We start from the raw sequence: 26,003 nt of genomic DNA on the forward strand, positions 1-26,003 counted from the left end.
TTACTAGTTTCTCTCTTAAAATTGAAAATGGCTGTTTAGTTTGGAAACAAAAAGACGTGGTATTTAATTTCTTTTTATAAAGGTTACAAATGCAAATGCTGTAGTTTGCATCATGTTTCTATATTAATTAATTTTATAACTGATGTTACAAATAAATATTATATAAGTGTATAACGGATCAGGGTCTACTTTTATATCAGTTAAAAAATAATCAATGTAAAAAATTGACTTTAGTATTTACAAAATTGTTATCTCATATTTTTACACGAATTTTCGTAATAAATTGATATTATACTAGCAAGATAAATTCATTTATTTGTTTTTGTACATGTATGTTCCTTGATCGATTTGATCGTTTGAACCATCATTTGTTTTGTAATATCTTTTTTTATGGTTCAATATCCTTATATCATGTTATTTATTTATTTTTTGTAAGGGGGCGGTGGTCGGGGAAAATTGTTGTATTTAAAATTGATAATGAAAATTGTGAAATTAGCGATGGTTATAAAATATCAAATTACAAATTTTAAAAATAACACTCCAGGACAACTAATGTGACGGATATGATATTCATATTGTCTAATTAACAGAAAGATTTAACTATCAGACACTTGAAAAATATATAATTTTTTAATACTCCATATGTTACAAAAATTTATTAAGAACGTTTCCAAATTTATTATAGTCTTAAAATTTAATCAAGCTTTTTCAAGACATATTTCGAAAGACTTCGAATCGATTCTGGTGTGAAAAAGATATAATTTTTGGTTGATTTGAAAATAACTATATTTTTGTCGGTTGTTTTAAAAAAGGATTTACATATCATTCGAAATATAATATGTAAATAGGGATGATAAATTAGTTTCTAATAACTTTTTTAAATGTCTTAACTTTGATGCAAAATCTTCGAATTAACTATGTACACGTATCGATATAAGTATAAATATATTTGTTTTTCAATTTGTACGTGCGCACAATAGAATATATGAAGATAATAAATACGAATATTTAATTATACTTATTTATTAATAAATATATGTATCAAAATATTTGATATAATTATTAATAATTTAATTTAAATATATTTTTTAAAAATTTAAGTAATTCATTAAAGAATTATTTAAAACTATCTTCATATTTTTTTTATTAGAGTTATACAACTGACGTCATATTTTATATATATATATATATATATATATATATTTATTTATTTATTTATTTCAAGTAAGATATTCTTAGATTTTTAATCTAATGCCGGTCATATATAAAATAATTATACATATTATAAATATTAGGTAAACAAATGCGGTATCACGCTTGTCCGTATAATTTTTTAAGTATACATGATATTATATTAGTAGGTAGTTAATATATAAATTAAAATTATATTTATTAAAAATAAAGTGAAATATATCAGAGTAAATAAAAGAATAACTATTGATAAATAAATAAGAAGAAAAGAAATAGAAATAATCGATTTTATAAAAAGCTTGTAAAATAACGGTCAATTTTTAAAAATTTAATAAATTATTATATTTAAAGGATAAAATTAATATTTTGAAATATGGACACAAAAAGTGAAATCCTATTTATATATTATTATAGATTAAGAACACCGGCTATTATATTCAATAAATTATCAAATAAGTTATTAAATTAATTTAAAAAGCTTTATATATATATATAGATATTTATATTCTTAATTAAATATTGGTCGTATATATAATATAATTATATATTAAAAATTACAAGCCACAAAAATCTGGCGTAGAAGTTTTAAGATGAGAGAATCTAGCACGAAAAGACGAGTGCGAGGAGCACTTATGGTGGTGTGCGGAGCGAAATATGTGGCATAGTAAAGTTATTATTGTTGTTTTAGGATCCCATCCTAACTCGACTAGAGAAGTCGTTATTGGCTATGTCGATACCGGCGAACTACAAAGGCTCTTGCAAATGGTGTTGAGACGACGAGAGATCTGTGGTGAAGGGGGCTAGGGTTAGGTCCCTTGTTCTGCCTCTACTTACTTTATGTATGAAGCTAGAAGTTTTTATTTTAATAAGTAAATATAAATATGTATTTAAATAGCGCATTTGGGGTACTCCAACCCTTATACACAATTTATGTATATTGTTTCTGAAACACTTTATTCCTGCTATATTGATATTCTATCAAGAGTTAATTTCTACATCTTATTATTGTGTCTTTTTCTGTTTTTTTGATCTCAATAAGAGAACTACTATTACAAATGCACGTGTAGTGTATGTTAGATAAACTTAAATAGAATAAAGTAGTTTATGTTATAACCGTTTTTGGTATTTAATATATACAAGTCGTTGGATAATTAATGTGCTAACCGTTTATAATCGTTGGGTAATTAATGTACTAGTCGTTTCTAGTTGTTGTGAATACAGCAAACAAAAATTTTAAGCTTATAAATTGTATTATTGATAATGTGAATAAAACACAACAACAATAGAATGAATAAGTTTTTTCTTCCAAGAATTTCTTTTTCCTAATGATATATGTGAAAATTTCAAAAAATTTGGATCAAGCATTTGATTGTCTATTTTCAACAGTCTATTTTTGTTTTCAACAAAAAGATAGATAGAAGCATCACAAGATGACTAGGGGAAAAGAAATGAGACAGTGTATGAAAAATGAAACAAGACATGAATGAAAAATCAAAATTCAGAAAAAGATACTCCTTTTCCTCGCACCTCCTCATTTCCAACCAGGCTTAATTAAAAAACAAAATAATAAATAATAAAAAATAACTACATTACACTTGTGATGTAAGGTGTGTCAAGACTCCTAAAAAGTGATGTTAAATATTAGGTTAAAATACTTGGTCATCGTTTTTTTTATCAAAATCTCAATTTGGTCCTAGTATTGTTATTAGTCTCAATTAGGTTCTCAATTTTTTAAATTAGTATTAATTAAGTCATTTCCATTAGTATAGAACTAACATTGTTAAGTAGGTATCACGTGTCAGCTCCTCGTTTTTTTGAATTTTTGTTTTAATTTTTTTAAAAAAATATTTATGCCACGTGTCACATTTGTAGTGTGCCACGTGTCAATCTAATATGGTGACACATGTCAAATTATTGTATGAATCTCAATTTGGTCCTCATATTTGTTAATTTAATTTGATTTCAATCCCAAATTAAAAAAAAAAAATTTCATGTGCTCCAAATTTAGACCAAATTTAATTTTTATACAAATGTAATGATGATACTTTTATTAAAAGTGATATTTCTATTACATATTTTTAACAATATTTAATTTATTTAAATTTATATTTTACATTAAACTTTATTTAAATTTTATTTTAAAATTATAAATATATATATTAATATATTTATATTCGAAATATTTGTATAACATTCTATATCAACAATATTTTAGAGTTGGCTTAAAAATAAAATTTTTATAAATTCAAATGTAAAATTTAAAACAATTTTATAACAAATTAAAATAAATATATTTAAAATTTTAATATTAAATACAATTAATATTATTAAAATATTTAATATAAATATAAATTTTAATAAAAATAATCATAACATTATATAAAAGTAAATTTTGGTCTAAATTTGGAGCACCTAAAATTGAAAATTTTAAAAAAATTTGGAACTGAAATCAAATCAAATTAACAAATATGAACATCAAATTGAGATTCATACAATATTTTGACACGTGTCACCATATTAGATTGACACATGGCACACTACAAACATGACAATGGCATAAATATTTTTTTTAAATAATTTAAAAATTTAAAAAAAAAATTCAAAAAATTCAAAAAAAATGAGGAGTTGACATGTGGCACCTACTTAACGGTGTTAGTTCTACACTAACGGAAAGGAACTAATTGATACTAATTTACAAAATTGAGGACATAATTAAGATTAATAAAAATACGATGACCAAATGGAGATTTTGGTACAAAAATGAGGACCAACGAAATATTTTTGTATGTTTGTATAAAAATATACGTAATATTATATTAGTATGTGATAATAATATAATGTTTTTAAATTAATATATAAAATAAAATTATATTTATTAAAAATATAATAAAATATATCAAAAAATTGAGAGAATAACCATGATAAATAAAAAAAAAAGCAAAAAAAGACAAATTTTTTTAAAAATTTGTAAAAATAACAATTAATTTTCAAAAATTTAATAAATAATTATATTTTAAATAATAAAAATGATATTTTAAAAAATATATACAATAATATATATATATATATATATATATATATATATATATATATATATATATATATATATATATATATATATATATATAAAAGATTATTTTAATTTTTGAGTTAGAAAGTGGGGACAGGGAAACGTGTTCCCGAAGGTTCGTGCATTGTCGGCGCAAATCACCGTTCTATTTCAAGAAACATACCAACCATTCCGCATACCATCAGCGTATTATTTGGCGTCATCAATGCAGTTAAATTTTTCCGCGGCGGAAAGTTAAAGTCCATAGTCAAAAGGTCTACATACGTTTAAAAAAAGGAAAAACAAAACACCGAAACAACTTAATAATTCTCCCTCATGCTTCCTCGTATTGACAAACCTACTATCACATGTAACAAGTTCCACTATCATCTTCCATAAAACAAACTTCACCCCTCTTCTCATAACAACAAATCATACATAATAATCACAGTTACTTATATAACACTCATATTATATTACATTAACTCACTATTTTCTCTACTATGGAGTTAAGCTCGGGTACATTGTTAGAGATCACAGTTATATGTTGTGAAAACCTTCGTGTGACGGAGGACCCCTACGTGGTGGACATGCCTCTGCATGCACGCTCCATCACGTTCGAGGTTCAAAGCAACAGGTTCAAGGGTCTTCGACCTGTTGGGGTGGCCAGAATCGCACTTTCCGATTTTCTTACGCCGGAAAATTCCATGCACGTGTTGAGTTACCGATTGAGGGACTGGGAAGGGAGGAGAAACCGGGTGATATATTTCGCAGTGAGGGTGGCGGTTCCGGAACCGGTGAAGAGGATGGTGGTGAGTATGAATTCCGGTGATGAGTTCGTGGAAATCAACCAGTCTAATGAAGTTGTTGTTGGTGTTCCGGTTTCGGTGGAACCACGCGCGGATCTTCACCTATAATTTCTTTTCACAGCAAAAATAATACACTGAAAATTTATGAATTTGTATTTGTTATAAATACCATTATTTCCTAATTTGATTGTTTTATTCATTGTTTAAAGATGTTAACTTTTTTAACCTTATTTTTAATTGGACAGTTAGACTCTTAGCATGAAGTGTTTTCTTCTCCAATTGAATAATTAAATTATTAGCATGATTTTTTCATATATAAAGAGTTGAATTATTTTTATTTTCATTTTTGACTTTCATTTTATTATTTTTTAAAAATAAATCTATTTTTTTATTTTTCACATTAATTTACTTTTTTTAAAATTAAAATTAAAAAATAATCTATCATGATAAAGAAATAGACATAATTAGTAAACAAAAATCCTATGACAATGCGTAAGTAAAAACTATTTATTTGAAAAACACATATAGTATATTATTTTTTATTCTATATTTATAAAAAATAACATACAAAGACAATGATATAAAAAAATGTTATAACTGTTAAAGTAATATTTTGTTATCAAGTAAAATAAAAGTGGGTTTTTTTCCTTCAAGAATAAAATAAAACATAAGAAACTAAAAAAAAAGTAAATGAGTTTGTGTTTAGCAAAGAAAATATATATTATTCTATATTCTTTGAGGTGTCTTAGACAAAAATATCTAAATGGGATAATAGATCCTAATCTTCACAGTTTTAAGACAACTTTTAAAGATAAAATATTTATGACAGAAACTTAAATTTTAAAGTGGATAATATTTTAATGTAATGATTGATGGCTTTTTTGTATTTTTGGGTCTTTTTGACCATCAATTTGTAAAATATGGTGCGTTGAATTTTTTTTTTTAAATGAATTAAGTTGTTATATTAAAGATGGAGTCGTACTCACCCCAACCAGTTTTAAATTTTTTTAAAAAAGCGGTGTCATCAGGATGAAAACCGATTTTTTACATATGAAAGTGAAGTCGTCATCTTATATAACAACTTCACTTTTATTTTATTTTTTTCTTCTTTTTCTTTTAATGTAACAGTTTTATTAAAGTCTAAAAGTATGGATTTTTATATTATTTAACTAACCTGTCCAATTAGACCAAACCTCTCACTCAGGTCAATTACTTTCACATATCTAGTTATGGAAACTTGAAGCCAACTTTACACAATCCTATGTAATTAAAACTAGTCAGCCATAATGTTCATGTTAAAAAAAAAAATCTGTAAAGTAAAGTCGTGAGCCATAAAGACGGCTTCACCATGCACATTTTCGAAAACCGGATTCATCCTGACGATATCATTTTTTTCAAAAAAATGGTAAAAATCAGTTAGGAAGAGGACGACTTGATCCTGTTTTACAGGAACTCTTTTTTACAAATTCGAATTAAAATGAATCCAATTACAAAAAAGTCGATAATTGATTCTAGTGATATGATATTAACATGTATGAAATCAGAGTATTAGTTTCATATGAAACTAAAAACTCTTTTAACGATTTATTCTGAAATATTTAATAATTTCATATTCCTTATAAATCAAAACAAGAACAATTTAAATGAATCTTCATCTTCAACCTCTTAAAATATTATTTAAAGATAAATCATAATAATTAAAAAATTCATAATTCTAAAATAATCATTATCTCATTCAGATTAATATAATAATGTTATCAAATCGGACTTTATTAAAATAATATATATCAATATTAATCCAAAATAAAAAATATATGAATTGCGATGATTTTTGCAAACAATAATATCAATGTAATTAAGAACAAAACATTGTCTAATAAAAATATTGTTATAATTAAATAAGAATAAATATAGTCAGCTTTTACTAAATTAAGTGTAAAGAAATTTTGTACATGTTTTTATCAAGAATTGAATGATGAAGTATTAAAAGATGAAGGTCTCTCTCAACCGACCTTAAAAGATTGGGTTTTGAGAGTTTAGAAATGTAGAATGTTAGAACACATACATATGTTCCAATTCATAAAGGTCTATCGACTGAATATGCGGGCCCCTACGCGGGGTCCGTGGATTTGAGATGAAACTGCAAGAAAAACGAGGTGAAAATGGATATAATGTTTTCTTTACACTTTCCTTCCTCATGTAAAGTAAAGTAGGGAAACTCTTCAACATGAAAATATTATAATTTCTTATAATTTGATATATATAATATAGTAATAATAATATTATTATTAATATTAAATAATAATATATAATATTAAAAATAATACATACATGATCAAATCATTTATAATTTTTTATCTTTTTTAATTCAAACAATTTCATAATCACTTACTTTTAGGATGATAATGGCCGGTGGACATAGATAGTTTCTACATGTTACTCGATTCGCGACACAAAAATTGACTTATTATCTGTTTTGTAACTCATCAGATATCCGTTTAAAAGTATCTGCAAATATTTAAGAAAGAAATATTTATAAATTAAAAAAAATTATGAATTAAATTTTTAATTAAGTTTAACCTAATAAAACTTAAATTAAATTAAATTGAATAAAATATAACTTTAATTTTAATTTTTTGTGAGTAATAAGTATCCACATGTATGAATAATATGATATCTACACCTCACTCATTTATAAACAAATATTAAAATACTTCTTACCAATATACATACCTATAAATATCAACTAACTGTAGCACATTTTATCCCTAGATTGTCATCCCTACTTCTTTTCATTTCAAATTCACTCATTTTCATATTCTGAAATCCATCCTCCTGTACAAACCTAGGCTAAGATTGTATGAACTTCAAATTTCCACATGGTTTTTTCTTAGTTCAGTAGAAAAAATTTAACAATGTGGTTGAATCTTTTAATTGGTTTTTCTATTAAATGGGAGTAAATCTTTTAAAAGTTGTACAAATATATTAACTCTTAAAAAATGATAGAAATGGATAATTTGGAATAACGAATTTGTCTTTTAATATATGACTTCTATGTATAAATAGAAATCAGTAGTTTTTTCACTTGTTTACCTCAAAACTTTCATTTATTTCATTTCAGGATAAAGATAATCATATTTAAAGGTTTATAGAGACAAAACTTCTCGTTAACTAAGACTAAATTAGTTTTTATTAAATATGTATATAGCTTGAAGCACTAGTTAAGAAAAAAAAAGTTATGAAAAAAAAATTCATACTTACTTTTTAAAAATTAAATATATTTAAAATATATGCATTATAATTAATTAATTTAATGTTTATAATCTATAAAGTTTCCAAAGACAGAGCCAATGTCTTTCCATACAATCTCGGAAGGGTACCCACTGTCAACCAATTTCTGTACCATTTTTTCTTATTAAATTCAGGCCTAAACTGAAAAACCGTGTTAATAAATTGGCCTTGAAAGCTTTGGATTCTCGAAATTAATAAAACAAAATATTTAATGATTCTCTTTCATTAAAGAAAGATTATACACGGATAATATAAATTTTACACTACATATTATTCAATTCCAAATTAATAATCATGGACTACTTGTTTGTTATAACCTTTTCAATTACAGTTTAGTGGTTTTTCCAGTATCATCCAATCAAAATTCATTACCGATTTTTAACGTATTTAGTTTAAAAATAAAAAAATGACCATATAATAATTATAATAATTTATGATTGAATAGCAGTATAAAACAACTATCTTAAAATAATATTAACCTTATCTTAAAAGTAATGTAAACGGTATTTTTTTTATTGATTAGACTGCATAGACATTTAAGGTTTTCTTTTTCTTATATAGATTTGTCACAACAAATTGTTATACAAGTTCTTCCATAATTTCTTAGTAAGGACCTTTAAAATATGTTCATATGATTAAAATAACAGTAAATAGACACATTGATAAGTATAACAACTCCACTAAATTAAAATTATTATTATTTATTTCTGTAGAAAAGGACAGACATATATAATACTAAAAACACCATCATCTTGATTATATACAAAGTCAGAAATTGGAATAAAACTTGGAATAAAACTTGTATTATGTTTCATTAAAAATAAAGGGTAATATTCAATTTGTTTATCCGTATTGAATTCCAAAAAAAAAAAAATCAATTTTTTATATAATAAATTTTTTGGCATGGTGTTTTGAAAATGTAATATGGTATATACATATACATATATATATATATATATATATATATATATATATATATATATATATATATATATATATATATATATATATATATATATATATATATATTGAAAACCAAATATGTTGAAAGAAAATATGAACAAGAGCTATTTTATCACTTTAAAAATATAAACTCAAAATTGCAATATTGCATATATATTATCAATACATACACAAATTATTCAAATTAACTTATTTAAACTTCAGAAAACTTATAACAACATTGAAATTTACGCGTGGAAAGAGTCTTCCTATAGAAAAAACTCTTCGTGGAAATTAATGATGACCAAGCACATTTTGACGTAAATTACCACAACAAAAATTCAAGGTCTATGGTCAACATCTCTTCTTTATTATGTTTTTTTATTGTACACGATTTCAAACAGAGTGAAGTTTTCACCCATTGTTATAACAAACTCTGTGTTCTTTCACCCTTTCTTTCCTCATCTTTTCCTATATATAAAACTCTTCTATTTAAGCCCCTCACGTTTTTCCTACTCTTTCATCTCAGGCAATCTTTCCTTCACGTACAAACACAAACATAGTTGTGTGTATATCTAGTTACGCAGTCTTAAGTTCTCGTAGATATGGAGGCAAACCAGAAAAACCGCACCTTGGAGATCACGGTTGTGTCGGGAGAAAACATAAGAGTGGATCGAAATTCAGTTTCCGAGGTCTATGTTGTTGTTCGTGCAGAGTCTTTGAACTGTTGCACGACCAAAATGGTGAATGGAAATGATGATGGAGTGCATGCATGGAATGAGAAACTGTTGTTGGAGGTTCCTTCTTATGCAAGGTCTGTTACGTTTGAGGTTCAATGCAAGAAATACAAAGAAGTTCGTCCTGTCGGAGTAGCAAGGATTGCTCTTTCGGATTTAGTCAGTGCCGAAAATAACGGTGTTTTGTCTGAAAGTGTGGCTCAAAGTTTTTGCTATGGTTTGAGGGACTGGGATGGTCGACGAAACGGAGTTATTCATTTCTCGGTGAAGATGGTGGATAATTTGTGTTCAGAAACGGAGCAAGAGAAAGACGTAAAGATGGTGAATTGTAGAGGAATTGAAAAGGAAGTTCTAGGGTTTCGTAAGAACCCTAACAAATCAAATCGTGTTGTCATCGGCATTCCGGTTAATTGGTTTACTAAACTTTTGAAGGTTGAAGGTTGATTTTTTTTTATATGGATTATCTCGAAAGATGGATTTTAAGTCTAATTAGTTTATATTTGGCATTATTCACTTGTATATCTCCAATTAGTTATGTTTATTTTTTTTTAAATCTTGGTTTGTATAAGAAGAATGTTTGCTTCATATATAAGTTGGAAAAGTGATTTTGCTATTAAATATCTTTTGTTGTATATATTTTTTTTTCTTACAAAACACCATTTAGACTCCTAAATATGCTAAATCAATTTTGAGGCCTTTTGTTTAAGTTATTAGGAAGCTAAAACAATTTTTTACATATATTATTTTAGACATAAATCTTAGATATATATACGGGCGGAAGACATAAATTTACTATTTGTTGCATTTATAATATACAAAAAATGTAATTTTATTTTATGAACATTGTTACTTGTTAGGATTTATTAGTAGAGGAGTTAAATCCACAATTTTTTCATCTTCTCTTCCAAATTTACTTCATATCTCCAAATTATTATCGAAAGAAGTTAACCTCTTCGACTCTCCCTTTCAAATTCATGATTAATATGTAGCAACACAATAAAAATAACTTTTTTGTTTTGTTTTGTAATTAATTTTCTTTTTGGATTTTCAGGCCTTGAACAAAGGAAACTGATTAAACTCTACAAAGTTCGTTAAGAAAGCCAAAGGTAAACCATTAGCGAAGACTGAAGAGTCATGTATTAAAAAAATAAGATATTCAATAGTTCTTCTCCTGGCTTATTTTTGGAAAATAAATTATGTTTAATTAAAAACAAGTTTATCAGATTTATAAAAGAATGCCCAAGTTATTTTATTAAATTTTTTGATAAAAAATCTTGTTGGAAAAAGTTTCTGAATGAATTGTGACATGCTAGTTTGACTATTCATTTGTTCATAATTAAATTATAGCAGAACGAAGATTATATAATTTTACCGCTCCTTAACTCCCATCTTATGAAAAATTCTATAGTTCAAATAATACTAATTTTGATTACTTTAATTATGATTTTGAGTTAGATTATTGTGGATGAAAAAATTACTCATGAAAGTAAATACTATGTATTGATAACATAATTACAGAAAAAGTAATAGCTTGATTATGCAAAGAGTTGATATGAATAAATATGTTTCTACACATTAATATAGAAGTTATAGTGGTTGTGTTAGATCGAATAGGTAGTTTGGAAAATGAATAGAAAGTAATAAATCATGTCACCATTTTATTTACTTTGAAAATATGGATTCATCGGTCTCTGGTTGATCCTGTATTTGATCAGTAAAAAATTAAGTTAGGGTCAAATTGATTCTCATAAAATTTATGGGTTAATAAGTTTGATCCATCCTTATAATTATAAATTTGTGGACCGATTTGTATAAATTTAAAAAATTAAAAAGAAAAAATCAATCAAAATATTTGTTTATAATTTTTTAATTTAAAATTTAACTATCTTATAACAATTATAAAATTTGAAGGTTAATTTACTAATTATTACAATTAAATAAGCAAGCATTAAATTAGATCATAAAACAAAATCTACTTTTGTATGTATAAAATATACATAATCAAGGAAATAATAAATTAAAGTATTTAATCATATAGTTAACTCGCAAATACTAGTACGCTGTAATAAAAAAATAAAAGAAATATACTTTAATCCATGAACTGTACGACAGCAGCAGGATGGACCTATTCAGACTATTTTAACTCACAAACTTAATGACTCAATGAACCACCACTTATTATCTATATTTATATTCTTTTTATTAATATCTTTATATGGCCTCTGTTTATTAAAATCATTAATAACTGATCATATTGTTTTCACTATGCGTTTGCGAGTAATTTTTATGAATTAAAAACTTAACTTGAGAATGGATTAAGTGATGAACTTTAACACTAATTTAATATTATATTATAAAATCGTAACGCAAGATACCTATTTAAGAATAGCATAAATTTGTTTTATCTTAATCAATGTAGAATTTTTGACCCATGTTTTATTTATGGTGGTATGACAGCGATTAAATAACACAGGTTACAATAGATTTAACAAATAAAAAAAATATGATTATAATATATTTTTCTAATAACAGACTTTAAGTTTAATTTAGTTTTACAAACCGACTTTATAATATAATGTTTACACAACCACTAGTAAAAATCTGTCATGTTTGAGTAATATTTATGGGTGGTTTAATAGTAAATATACATTAGATCAATAAATAACAAATTTTATTAATTAAGATAAATTTTGATATTATATTAAAAAGCAGATTTTATATTTAATTTGATCCCAAATAATCAATTTGTAAAATGATAATTGTATTCATTTATATGTATAAATTTACATTATTTATAGTATGTATATTGTAACTTTTATAATATTTTATTTAAATGTTATATTATTTTCTCCATTAATACTATTTTTAAATACTTTATATTTTATTATTATTATAAATATTATTATTATTAGTTATTATACTAAAGGATTGTAAATTTTAGAAAAAATCATAACATCTTATGAGAGATAGAATCTCACATCTCTCCCTTAAATACTCTTTATCGTTTACCTACACATCCCTTAAAAAAAACAGTCATCCCCCAACAAAAATATGACTTAAGTGTGAGACAAGTTAAACATGTCGTGTTATTATAAAATGAATAACTCATATGTTATACCTATTTTTTTTTTTTTTCAAATTATGAGTAATCATCCTGATCTTTCACCTTAGTTCACTCTCACTATAATAAAAAAATAAAACATAGTCACATCACTGTAGGGTTTTTTTTTTTTTTTCAAAAGTCTTTCTAGTGTTTAAAAGTGTTTTTAGTATCTCAAAATAAATTCTCTATTTCATATGGGTCATTTCTAATGAAATTAATTTGTTGACCATCATTTTATATTTGACTAAATATGAGTGTTAGTTACGTATATGTAACTAACATATCAGTAAACTATTTTTTTTATTCATACATGTAATTAACATATAATAAAGGACGTCTTATTTTAAAGGATCTTATCTTGAAGTATTATTTTTAACTTCAATAGTTTCGAGGAGTTTTTTGAAAATGACATAAATTTTCATTAAAAGTTAAGACTTTATTTATCATAATCAAAGTTTATCTAATCTCTCCTCTACCAAATTCTCACGTAATTCCTTAGCTTTTTGATTTGTACATAGGGAAAAGTGATTTGGTTTCGTGACGTGCATGCATGCACAATCCACCTTTCTAACTCCTAAATTTCTAATCTATTTTTCTGCAATTTCCTTTGACGTGCATCGTTCAAACTCTATGTATCACAATTACCTTCTTTTATTTATTTTTCTTTTAGACTTTTAAAATTTCAAGAATATTCAAGGGTCAAATAAAAATGGATAGTGAAATAATTGTTGCCTATTCTGCAAAGACAAAATCAATTCGAGTAGTTACTCTCTCCCATAGCCTCCACAATTAATTGTCATTGATTTTGTAAGATAATTCAAGACTTAAAACTAATTCAAGACTACTTTTTCACGAAATATTATTACATGACTTAAAACTATGTAGTTTTCAGCACTAATTAATATTCATGTGCTATATAAATTTATGATTAAATTTTTGCAAATCTAAAATTACAATTAATTGTGTTACAAAAATCTCCTATCAATTAAAAATAAGACAGATTTATTATATATAAGTATATATAAGTGATGCAAATCTTACATAACAAGTTGATTTTGTCATCAGAAGCTTATAACGAGATTTGTTATTTGTTGGACTTATCATATTACTACTATCAGATTACTGATTAATGTATTAATGTTTAGTCTCAACTTGAGATCTATATATCTCAACATAAGGTTGTGTTAAAGATGTCACACATCGATTAGAGATAAGACATACTTATAATATATATATAACTGTTGGAAATCTAAATGTGACCACATTGAGTAAAAGTGATAAAGTTCAATACCATATAAGGATGAAGACTCATGAATTCATTATCTTAAAGTTTTAGGTTAAAGATGATGTCAATCCTTTATGTGTGGATTGAATTCATGTCTTATTGTCTTGTGTCTCCTCGACAATTCTTCTTCGAAAGACCTTTCAATAAATATATGTAAATTTCATCTTCTTAACCAGTTTTATAAGACTGAATTAAGCTTAAAAGTTTACTCCTTAATAATCTGCAAAAATTTATGAGAAACAATTATCTGCATGTAAATAAGTTGGCTAATATGAGTTTAGCATAGCTTTTGAGCTCAGAATGAGTCATTGAGTTTATCAGAATCAAAATTAAAATATGATTTTGATTCTTCAAATGTGAAGTGGGGCAGAATTAAAGGTGGTCAAAGATATGAAGATGGCAACTGAGTTTGTAAAGGATAGATGATTTGCCCTATTTAAAAACTTCCCTTTTCTACTTTGTTAGGTACCGTTGAACCTTCTTAGTCACATATTGTTAAAAACTGTGTTCATAACTGAGGTATCAGTCAAAGTTTTCTATAATCAATTCTCAAAGATTGTTCCGGAGACACCAATCTTCGTATGAGAGAGTCCTCTAACTACATTAAATTTAGCTTCTTTTTTTTTTGAAAATTAATCTTAAACCAATTGTAAAATTCATCCACATTCACCAAAATTAAATACATAAGCTCCTCATATATAGAACCTAAAATAATGTCACCAACAAAAAGATACATATACATGTCATGAAAAATGGTTTAATGCCTTTAATTATTGTTATTCTCGATATAGATAGTGCCAGAAATATTTACAATAATTATTATTCATAATCTCATAATTACAAAATATCCTATAATTTGAAATTTAAAAGAACAAATTAATTTATGATTGTCTAGTTTATACTTAAGAAATTCTATCAAAATATACTCATAATTATAAAATATCTTATAATCTAAAATTAAGAGAACAAATCAATCTTTAATTACCTAGTTTATTTTTAGAAAATCATATCAAAATATTTAAAGAGACAAAATTATTTCTCATTGGTAATAAATAGTATTCATATATATGATATAATAATTCACAACTAGTCTAATATATTACTAGTTTTACATTTCCTCTAAACTTAAATATAACTAAAATCTAACAAACTTTTATTCAAATCATATATAAATTTGGTAATATCATTTAGCTCTACGTATCATATTTAAAAAATAAATTTGTCTTTTAGCATCTTACTCCAATTCAAATAAATAAGTCGCATAAAATATAATCTTAATTAAATAAAGAAGATTGGTGTTGTTATGTTTTTCATGATATAAATAAATTAAAATGAGAAAACTCAAATAATATTTTTAAATAAATTATGAAAATTTAAATTTAATAAATAACATTTTGTAAAAATGAAAATACAAATGAAAGTTTCAATAATTAATCAACATAAACATCACGTAAAATTAAGATAAAAATATCAAAATTATAATGTGAAAATAAATGTTTATCCTTTTTAAAACATGAATACTAAACATGAATATGACAACATGTGGGCACACCAAATTGGTTTCCACCGAATCAAAAAAGAAAAGTATAATAAAGAATTATGGTGTGTTGTTGCAATTGGTAGTTGTCAAGTTGTTCAAAGCGACACAAAGATGAATCACTCACAGTTGTGTGAAAGTATGCATCATTTTCTTTCCAGTTGTTAATCCACATGCATTGTTTTCTTTCCACCTATACCACTTCAATATGCATGTTGCTTGCTTCTTTTTTTTTTTTTTTTTCTTTTTTTCTTAATGATATTTTTCTAGACGAAAATATTGAAAACAAGAATCATCGGTTATTTCTGTATTCATATATATATCATTTTCAATTCAAAACTGTTTTTGTGATATTTTTTTTTATTTACTCGTTTGTCTTTAAACATATAAAAAATTAATAAATACTAAACTTAAAAACTAAATATAATTAGTTAATATATTCATTAAATTAGATACTATTTTATAAATTAAAAATTATATATTAAAAATAACGTTTATTGTTAACAAATAATTATAGTTTATTTGTGAATTAAAGTTTAAATTACCGAGATTTTTATCTGTCATGAAATCAGTTTTTAAATTAATTTATAGTTTATAATCAATAATAATTGAATAAAATCTTGATAATTAATATTAAATTTTAATTTTAATTTTAATTTACAAATTGATTATAAAATTTTATTAATAATTAAAATTATTTTAAATATCAATAATTTTTTAGTTTATAAAATCGTGTTTAATTTAATTAATTATTTTGGTCTATACATTTAATTTTTATTTTAATAATTTTTTTAGTACATATTTATATTCTTATATTTTTCTTTGGTGGAACTGCAGTAATTCAAAACTATAATATACTTCTATACAACTTTTCTCTTACTTAAAAGAGATGAAATTGTCAAATAATATAACCTCATTGTTCTAAAATGTTGGTTTTAATTTAAGGAAATAACATTTTTTTATATGTAATATTATTTTCTTATTCCAAAGTTGTATTTGTATAAGTTACAAGGATTATGTTTCCCGAAGATAGAAGTGATATATTTATTTTACAGATAGAATCTTTTTAATGTAAAGTTTTTTTTCCTAGGTGACATATTTATTATCGTTCTTGAGTAAAAACTAAAAAATAAACTATGATCACCATTGAAATATTAAAGTATAAGAAAAAAATGAGTTGTAAAAATAAGATGTATTATGAAAAAGATGATGTGTCAGGTCTTCTCTTGCAATAATGACATCCTTTTCCTGTAAGAAAAGATGGAAGAAATGTTAATGAAAATAAAATAATATCAAAACAACGTCACATATAAAAATTATATCTAACAATTAAAAAATGTATTCAAAGAATGATTGATCCTCTACAAATAAGTTATAAAAATTCACATATACAAATAAGTTAAATATTAAATGTATGCTCTTATGTTCTTCTCTACCTAAACTTTTAATACATATATACTTTTATTAATGATTTTCGTGCTTAATACTACAACATAACTATATTATTTTAAGATCTCTCACTACATATCTATGAAACTATACACCAACTAAGGAAGGATCAAAGTATAAATATATTTCATATGATATAAATATCACATATATTATACAAATATATTCCTCCTATCACCAATAATAACAATACAACCTAATCATAGTGTCCATATGTCTCATTTTTAGATAAGAAATAATTTTATTGTAATTTTCTCTCATTGAATGTTAACCGATCGTTTAAACATCATTTCAATGCTAATATTACATGTTCTATAACATCAATGACAGCAAACATATTGCATGCTCTCAAATTTCAAACATCATACACCACACATCACACTCAAAATTTGAGCAACATCTTCTTACTTTAATTGTCATTCTAATATCACACATACTCTAGTCTCAAATAAGGGTGGCAAAATTTGATTTGACTCACTTGTATCGGTTCACCATGATTTGAGTTTAAAAAACGATTTGTTCAACCTGATACATTTTTTGGTGAATCAGAAATTTTACAATCCAATCTAACCCATCACGGTAGGTGGATCAGTGAATTAGTTCACTTACCAATATTATTTTTTTACAATTTTTTTATATATTTATTTTATTATAATTAGAGTGAATTGACTTATTTATTTTTTATAATAATATAATCAAAATGTTCACATAATTTTTGAAATATTATCATAAAGATACTAGTTAAATATTAGAGTATCAACGTATACGAACAAATCAATTAAACATTCAAACCATCCATTTAAATATTATTGAACAACATTCTAGCATTAAAAATATAAAATTGTGAATTTATATAATTAGGAATAGTACAAATTTATAATAATTTTTTTTAAATGTAAAAAATGTTGATGAGTTAAGTGGATTAACCCAACTTCAATCCGACTAAAACCCATTTAACATGTTCGATAAGTAGAGCTGTCAAAATGGTTGGAACCCGCGAGCCAACCCAGCTCACCATGGGTTCGAGCCGGGTTGGGTTGAAATTTTTTAAAAAATTTCAATACGGGTTGATTTTTGACCCGGCTCATTTAGAACCCGGCTCATCAGGGTTGAACCCGTAGTGAGCCGGGTTGGCTCACCAACCCGCAGATAAAAGGGTCACACAAGTGTTTTTATTTATTTTTATTAAGTTAGACTTTATATTTGCGTCATGTTAAGTTGTTTTTTTATCCAACACATAAATAATTTGTATATTTTTTATTTTGGTTAGTATTTGGATTGTATTAAAGTTTATTTAAATTTTAATTAGAATTACAATTTAGTTTTGACTGAAAAAAAAATAAAAAAATAAAACTTTTTTAATTAGGTGAACCCGTGAGCCAACCTGTTTAACCCGCAAATTCATGGTGGGTCAGACCGAGTTCGAATTTTTTTGACTTGCTAAAAAGTGAACCAGGTTGAGTTGACTCACTAAATTATCAATCCATAGTAGGTCAAATCAGATGAGATCAGGTTAACCATTTTGATAGCTCTATCTTTTAAGTAATTCGAATTATAAACATATTTTAACTTCCCTGCTCTCAAACTATAAATAAACTTACATGATATCCTCTTGATGAAAGTAATTAACAACCATATTATAAAAATATAATAATATAAAAACACGTTCAAGTAACACCTAGAAACCTCCGACGAATTCAAAGTCAAATAAACACAAACGAAAACACCAATTTGTTGTCCATCAACTAAAAACCTAAAAGAGATAGCAAACAGTAATGGTCCTATCTAGTTGCAACCATATTCAACGAATCAAACATTACTCCTGCTACTTCTCGATCACTCCTTCCATCAAACGTTAATGCCGGTAACAACTCCACCCAACGACGACTCAACCATTCTCATCAGCGGCGGCGTTAGGCTGCGGCGGCGCCGCCACTCTAACGGAGAAATTAACGATCCCGTTTTCTCTCCCATCCCAGTCCCTCAACCTGTAGCACAACTTCAAACTATTGCCGGGCACCGACCTTCCGAGAAAATCTGAAAGCGCGATTCTTGCGACGCCGATGTCTCTCTCTCCGGCTCCCGTCCTGAACTTCACTTCAATGGTGAGGCACCTGGCGTGCGGCCCCACCTCCAAGGAGAACGTCTCCTCCCAGGACAGCTCGCCGTTGGTCTCCGTCGCCGTTGCCGTCGTGTGGCTGGCAATGGAGTCGGCGCGAACCACCGCGAAGACGTTGGTGTTGGCCGGTTTTCCCCTGACGTGGAGACCTTCCGCCGATAGAAGCGTGAGCTGGAGAGTTGTTGATTGGGTGGCCATGAGATCAAAGTGGTTTCGTTTGTTTGGATAATGTGAGAAATTAAGAGAAAGGTTTTTTTTTTTTTCTATGGTCTTTTTTTTTTATCTAATTTGAAACTGCGGACCGTTGCGCCGCATTTGCTCCTTGTTTAAGGGTATATATATAGGCTTTTATATGGGTTTTTTTGTAAAATATGATTCTTTTGAATTCTAATTCTAAATAGGATGACTTGAATTTTTTTTATAAAGCAAAAATACGGACGTTATCATATATGTATGTTTATATTTTTTAATTTTTATAAAAATTTAAATTAAGATTAATAATATTTATTTTCGAAATATATATAATAAATTTTGAAATAGTTATTAAATAAAATAACTATTAAATTTTTTTTAGAATAATAGTTAAAGATAAAATAATTATAAAATAATTAATTTTTAAAATAATAATTAAAGGTAAAATGGAAAAACAAAAAAAAAGAATCTTTTTATATATTGTTATAGATGTGCACTTCACAGAATTTATAACGACATTTGGATCGTTATGAGTTTGGTCGATTTTTCTTTTGTTATAAAAAGTGAAGTCATTAGAACTCTTATCAATTTTTATATATCAAAAAATTGGAATTATTAGGATTAAAGACGACTTCAGTTATATATATATATATATATATATATTTAATATAAAAACTCGTAAAAGTTTTGACAATTTCACTTTTGCAAAAAAAAATTAAAACTGATCACACTCATGATTTCGGTCTGAGTGTCGTCACGAGTCTTGACGATTTATCCTATTTTACTAAAAAATACTCAACGTTCTCTATTTTATAATTAGAGGTTTTAAAAAAAAAAGCCTTTTTGTGTCCGTATCTTTTATCATTCTTTAAAAGTGTATTTATTGATAGAAAAATAATACTATATCAACTAAATTTTAACAATTTTTTTATAATTTGAGATAATATCTTTTAAGTAAAATTTATAATATTATTTTCCTTATTTATTATATTTTACATCATTTCATTTTAAATGTCATTTAATTTCATTATTATTTTTTAATTATTATTTGTTATATATAAGTATCTAATTGTAATTTGATAGCATTAAATTGTTATACTAACTCGCTCTAACAATAAATAATATCAAATTATGAACGAAGTGAAACAAAATAAAATAAAAAATGTCGGCACAATATTTGTTTTCAATTTCTTAACATCAGTTTTTGATTCATGTATCAGTTTTATCACCATCTGAACTTTTGAGTAGGATATGACTCATTAAGCTAAGTATGAACACAAATTGAAAAAGCTTTTACGTCTTCTCTTTAAATTTCTTTTAGATTCCCACTGTGTTTACCATGAATCACAACTAAAATATGGTTTCGTGTCTTCAATGAGTAGCAGATGGCCAATTTATATACCGAAAGTGTGATAAACATTGTTTTAAAAATTTTCAAATAACTTACAAGTTGAATACACTAATGTTATTTTATTATGTAATATAAGGGTCAAAGTTTGACACCTAATAACAATTATTTATGTCCTTTGAAAATAATACTCCCTTGTAAATCAATATTAATTTACATATGGATTTCAAGCTATGTATACTTAGACTATAGTCACGTTTTAGTGAACTTAAAAACTCTTCTTATAAAAAAAATCTATTATGAAGTGTTTATCTCAAAACTAACAAAACATGAACACTATTAAAGCATTGACAATGCAAATTAATAAAATTATTTATTAAAATTAAAATGTATTATAATGATTAATTGCTTTCAAATGCTGCAATTTTGATTGTATATTGATTTATTGTGTAACTCTATCTTTTAGGATGTTGAGATCTTATTGACATAATTGTGTTCTTTTTATTCGAGAATGAGATTATTGTAAATTTTGCTAATAATTTAGTTTGTGATTTGTGCTTGTAGATGTGATTAAATATGGAGCTCCAATGGATGATCTAGGATTTACAGATTTATTTTGCAATTAAAATATACCAAAATTTAATATTTAGATGACTACAATATACACATAATAATAATAATAATAACTCAATTAAATATATAACGATCATCATATAAATTTATAACGATCTTGAAACTCAATTAAATATAAAAGAGAAAATATATTCCTTCTTTTCGAAAGTGTTTATTACGACACATTTGTTTGTCGGCATGTACATCCAAATTAACAGGGAACTTACCAAAGTCAATACCATTGTGTCTTCACAAAATCTTCTTGCAATTGATGCATGATAGAACTTTCGTGGAAAAAATGAAGCAACAACTGAACATCTCAAAGTAAAGCACCCAGCTTTTGCTTAATACAATGCTCTACAGAATAAAGTGTTGATTTCAAAAGTCATTGTGAAACGTTTCATTGTTCAAAATTGCCAAATATGTTGTGTATTTACGAAACAGCTTTGGAGTTGAACAAACGTCAATGAAGCTTAATTAATCTAGTTTAAAAGAAAAAGCTATGCAAATTTGTGTAACTAAGTTCAAAAATTAGTAGTTAAGCGTGTTATAAATTTCACTAAAGAAGAGTATCTACCTCCACCAATTGTTGCTTCTCAACAGAGCATCTGTATTGTGTTTGGGAGTGCTTTAATTGCATGATTGCTTGTGTAATTGATGTTTGAGACTGCTAATGTATGAAATTGAGTGGGGATGGTCTTTGAGCGAGTTTGCATGTGCAGAACAGGGAAGGTTTTCTGGTAGTTTCGCCTAGGCGAGTTGGTCTCGCCTGAGCGAAAATACCAGAAGCTCACCCCTGTCATTGTGCGAAATCTCGCCTGGGCGAGCTGGAGTCGCTTGAGCGAGATCACTTCTCGTCTAGGCGAGCCAGCTTCGCCTGAGCGAGAATTCGCCCAGAACTTCTTTTTGCCACTGTAAGGGCTCTCGCCCAGGCGAGGGCAGCCCGCCTAAGCGAGATAACCTCTCTAGCTTAGGCGAGACCCTCTAGCCTAAGCGAGATTCCCTGCAGAAGAATAGTTTTCCCACTGTTTTGATTTCTTGATGTTTGATTGGTTGCATTAAGATAATGCATGTGATCCCTATGCGTGTTGGACTGTATGAAGGAATTGAGTATGAACTTGATGTGATTGGAAGTATGTTAGAGTTAGGATTTCAAGGGAAAATCCTAAGGAATGTGGTTTAGTAAGTGTAAGGGCATGAGGACTCAGATTGGTGATATCCTGACGCTTCCAGTAACCATTAAGACTCAAGTAGAGTACGATGGATTACGTCGGGGGAAGTAGCAGGAGGTCCTGGTCTATGAAACCGATCCATCATAGAGGTGATGGGATTTACCTTGAGAGTGGTTGGGTGAATACCCCTTGTGCCTAAAACTCTGCAGAGTTTAGGAACCATCTCAGGTGCAAGTCACCAAGAGCTCCAATGCCACTTACACAATCCGGATATCGAGTCTAGAGTGGTGTGTGGTATTATATTTGGAATCAGCTGGATGATTTTGATAGACTGTTTAATGAATCCTGTTTTTCTGCATTAACATAAATTAAATTGCATGGTTACTCCTCATTCAAGTTAGCTTACCCTTCTAGTTTTTGTGGCGTGTTTGTGTTTGTCTTCTACTTTGCAATGATCGCCTCGATTGGATGGCGTGAGCAGATAATCGTGCAGGCGAGGATACACCCTCAGGGACGTGAGATGATTGTACTAGACATACCAGTAGCATATGTGACCTTTTCTTTCTTTTGCTTAGCTGATCAGATGTTTTGTAACCTCTTAGTAATGTATGCGCAGTAGGCGTTGATCCGTGTAGGTATGGTTCATTTTGGGGATGACTGTATTATGTTATACGGGCCTATGTCATTATCTGCTTCTGAACTATTAAAATTTGAATGTTTTGTTTTAATAGTTTTAAAAACTATCAAAAACGGGATGTTACATATAACCAGAATGATCATTTGTTTATTAGAAAGAGAGAAACAAAAAGGTATATATTAAGGCAAAACAAAGCACACTCACTCTAATCTAAAATTGGTATCCACCAAAATCCCGTAAGAAAAGCAAGTTGCCGCAGAATGACTAGGACTAAATAATACAAATTTAAACCAACAGAGAAAGGGAGAAAGCAATAGATTCAGGGCCAATTAAAAGGGGGGCTAGGAGTGAGAATCGAACCTGACGTGTCTCTGGGTAACTTTTCCTTCATAAGATTTTTCTTTTCTGAGTTAAAAACCTCTTCTTCGTAGCTCAATTAGATAGGATTTCAAGAATTGACAATAGAACAAAACCAAGCACAATGAAGGAACCAGCATTCGGTGAGAGAAAGAAAAACCTAACCTATAGATTTTCCTGGAAGTGACAACCTTTCACAATAGCAAACTTTGGTTCCCTTTTAGCTTTACCCATCATCAGCGCAGAGAAAGGGCTATATTATCCAAGACCCAGGCCAGAACCATATCAATATCAAATATTACATTTAAATTCACAAATGTAACCACCTCCCAAATTACCTATTTTATTAAACACCATAAAAATTGAATTGAAATATCAGAATACAATGAATAAAACACAGCAGATTCAGTTTCTTAGCATAGCATCGAAACTGAATGAGCCCACTTCATGAAACGGTGTTCATGATCAGGTTTTCAATGAATTCACGTGAGTTATTGAAATTGAAAGAATCTAACTACAAGCAAGCAATAATAAAGTTCGGAACTTGGTAAGATTGCGATGCTTCTAGTGCATGTGTAGAGCATCCAACAGAACAGCAAAAAAAAAAAAAAAGCAAACAAAATACCATTAATGAAAAAAAATTCAGTAGGCAGAAGCTTTAACTTGACAGCTGAAGGAAGAGAACTTGCATGGGGTGAGACCATTGGCACGTGAGAAAGTGAGACCGAGTGCAGGTTTGCCATCAGGGGTGGATAGATTGGCTGTCCAACGGTCGATGGAAGAAGAAAAATAATATGAAGGACCAATACTAAACCGATTCACTTGTTACAAAACAAGAGAACTTGATAAAATATTGAAGAAAAATATAAAACATAATACAAATACAAAAATGGAGAAATCCAGTTCTTACCTTAGTTGTAATCTAAGCTCATAGTCACAAAATGAAGCAAATAAGATAAACAACAATGGTAAGCAGAGGAGTGTAGATTTGAGAGATACGAGTAGGTCATCTTATGAGCATGGCTAGGCAGTGTCATTGTGCAAGCCCTCTGACTGTGTCTAACGATAGACTAATATATATTACAATAGATAAAGGACTAAAATAAACCCATTAGTAGGGAGGTGTTGCCAAAATAAAGTCAGCTTAGATGAGTAATTTTTCTAGGTATTTTGAATAAATGGTGTTAACATGGCAATCTTGAACTCCAAACACCAACATACTTGCAAATAATTATTTTGGATGATTACATAAAGTTACTATCAAAATCAAATTTATATATCTATTAAATGTTAAGTATAAAAAATACTAAATAAATTTTTGTGGTGCCAATTTCTAAACAAATTAATTTTGGAGGTACCAAAAACTAATAAAATCCTATTTTTAATCTATTAAATTGCCACTCTGAAATAATATTTTTCACTTCTTTTATATTCTTCTTCAACCCAACCAAACTATGGAACTAATTTTACTTAGGCTTAAACGTAAACGTTGTTAAAGGGTTAATTCAAAGCCGGTCCTTTCCTCCCAAGCTTCAAGCTATAACAAAATTGAAAGCATTGTATGCTTGTGTTGTGGTATTTGGTAGGTACCATTGCGTCATTATGACAACAATTATATCCCCTACCAAGTAAAGAAATGGCCTGCTAGAATATATGTTTAATCATGCAAAATCTCAAAGCAACATCCAGACAAAATAAAAGATGGTCTTATGACAGATTTCTGCAATGTTAAAATAGTGTTTGGTAAGGAGATATTGCACTCCACAAACATAGATTATCTTTTGACTGTGACCTGAGATATTGTCAGAGTTGTATGCATAAAAAAAAGACAACTCAAGGAAAAAAACAATAAGAGAGCTCAGAAACATTATCTTCATTGACCTGTGTGCGATGACCAACAATTGACCCACCCAATTGGACAGAATTTTTCACCAAAGCCCTTTTGAATGTGCAACAGACAGGAAACGAATCTGAGTCTAAACCGTGGCAGGGTTCTATTCTACCAGTGGTACTTCTTGATTACATATTCTCGTCTAATATTTAATATCTGTATAACATTGCAATGAACACAATGGTCTAGCTATCCTTTGTTGCCAAAGAACTAAATACACGAAATAGACTAATTTGGTAATTGGTAATATTAGGGTCCAAATGACAGGCAATGTTAATTTTA

General features: G+C 27.3%; 2 protein-coding genes, 1 long non-coding RNA gene and 1 pseudogene across 3 annotated transcripts; 2 read left to right on the forward strand and 2 right to left on the reverse strand.

Moving 5' to 3' along the window:
- The first annotated feature begins 4,594 nt into the window (after positions 1 to 4,594).
- Positions 4,595 to 5,174, forward strand: LOC114167678 (uncharacterized). Its single transcript, XM_028052804.2, has one exon. The coding sequence runs from the start codon at positions 4,744 to 4,746 to the stop codon at positions 5,155 to 5,157; it is 414 nt and encodes a 137-aa protein (XP_027908605.2). The 5' UTR covers positions 4,595 to 4,743; the 3' UTR covers positions 5,158 to 5,174.
- A 4,607-nt stretch (positions 5,175 to 9,781) lies between these two features.
- Positions 9,782 to 11,273, forward strand: LOC114166501 (uncharacterized). Its single transcript, XM_028051244.2, has 2 exons — positions 9,782 to 10,451; positions 11,071 to 11,273. The coding sequence occupies exons 1-2, from the start codon at positions 9,888 to 9,890 to the stop codon at positions 11,089 to 11,091; spliced, it is 585 nt and encodes a 194-aa protein (XP_027907045.1). The 5' UTR covers positions 9,782 to 9,887; the 3' UTR covers positions 11,092 to 11,273.
- A 7,736-nt stretch (positions 11,274 to 19,009) lies between these two features.
- LOC114166397 (BON1-associated protein 1-like) lies at positions 19,010 to 19,837 on the reverse strand (annotated as a pseudogene).
- Positions 19,838 to 21,723: 1,886 nt separating this feature from the next.
- On the reverse strand, positions 21,724 to 22,279 carry LOC146883353 (uncharacterized). The gene is made up of 2 exons (XR_014985398.1): positions 22,242 to 22,279; positions 21,724 to 22,021 (listed from the first exon to the last, which is right to left on the reverse strand). It is a non-coding gene; the product is annotated as an uncharacterized LOC146883353 (long non-coding RNA).
- Positions 22,280 to 26,003: the final 3,724 nt, after the last annotated feature.

Source organism: Vigna unguiculata, chromosome 10, assembly GCF_037176805.1.
Source record: "Vigna unguiculata cultivar grain cowpea cultivar isolate G323 ecotype 2 chromosome 10, ASM3717680v1, whole genome shotgun sequence".
Classification (NCBI taxonomy): Eukaryota; Viridiplantae; Streptophyta; class Magnoliopsida; order Fabales; family Fabaceae; genus Vigna; species Vigna unguiculata.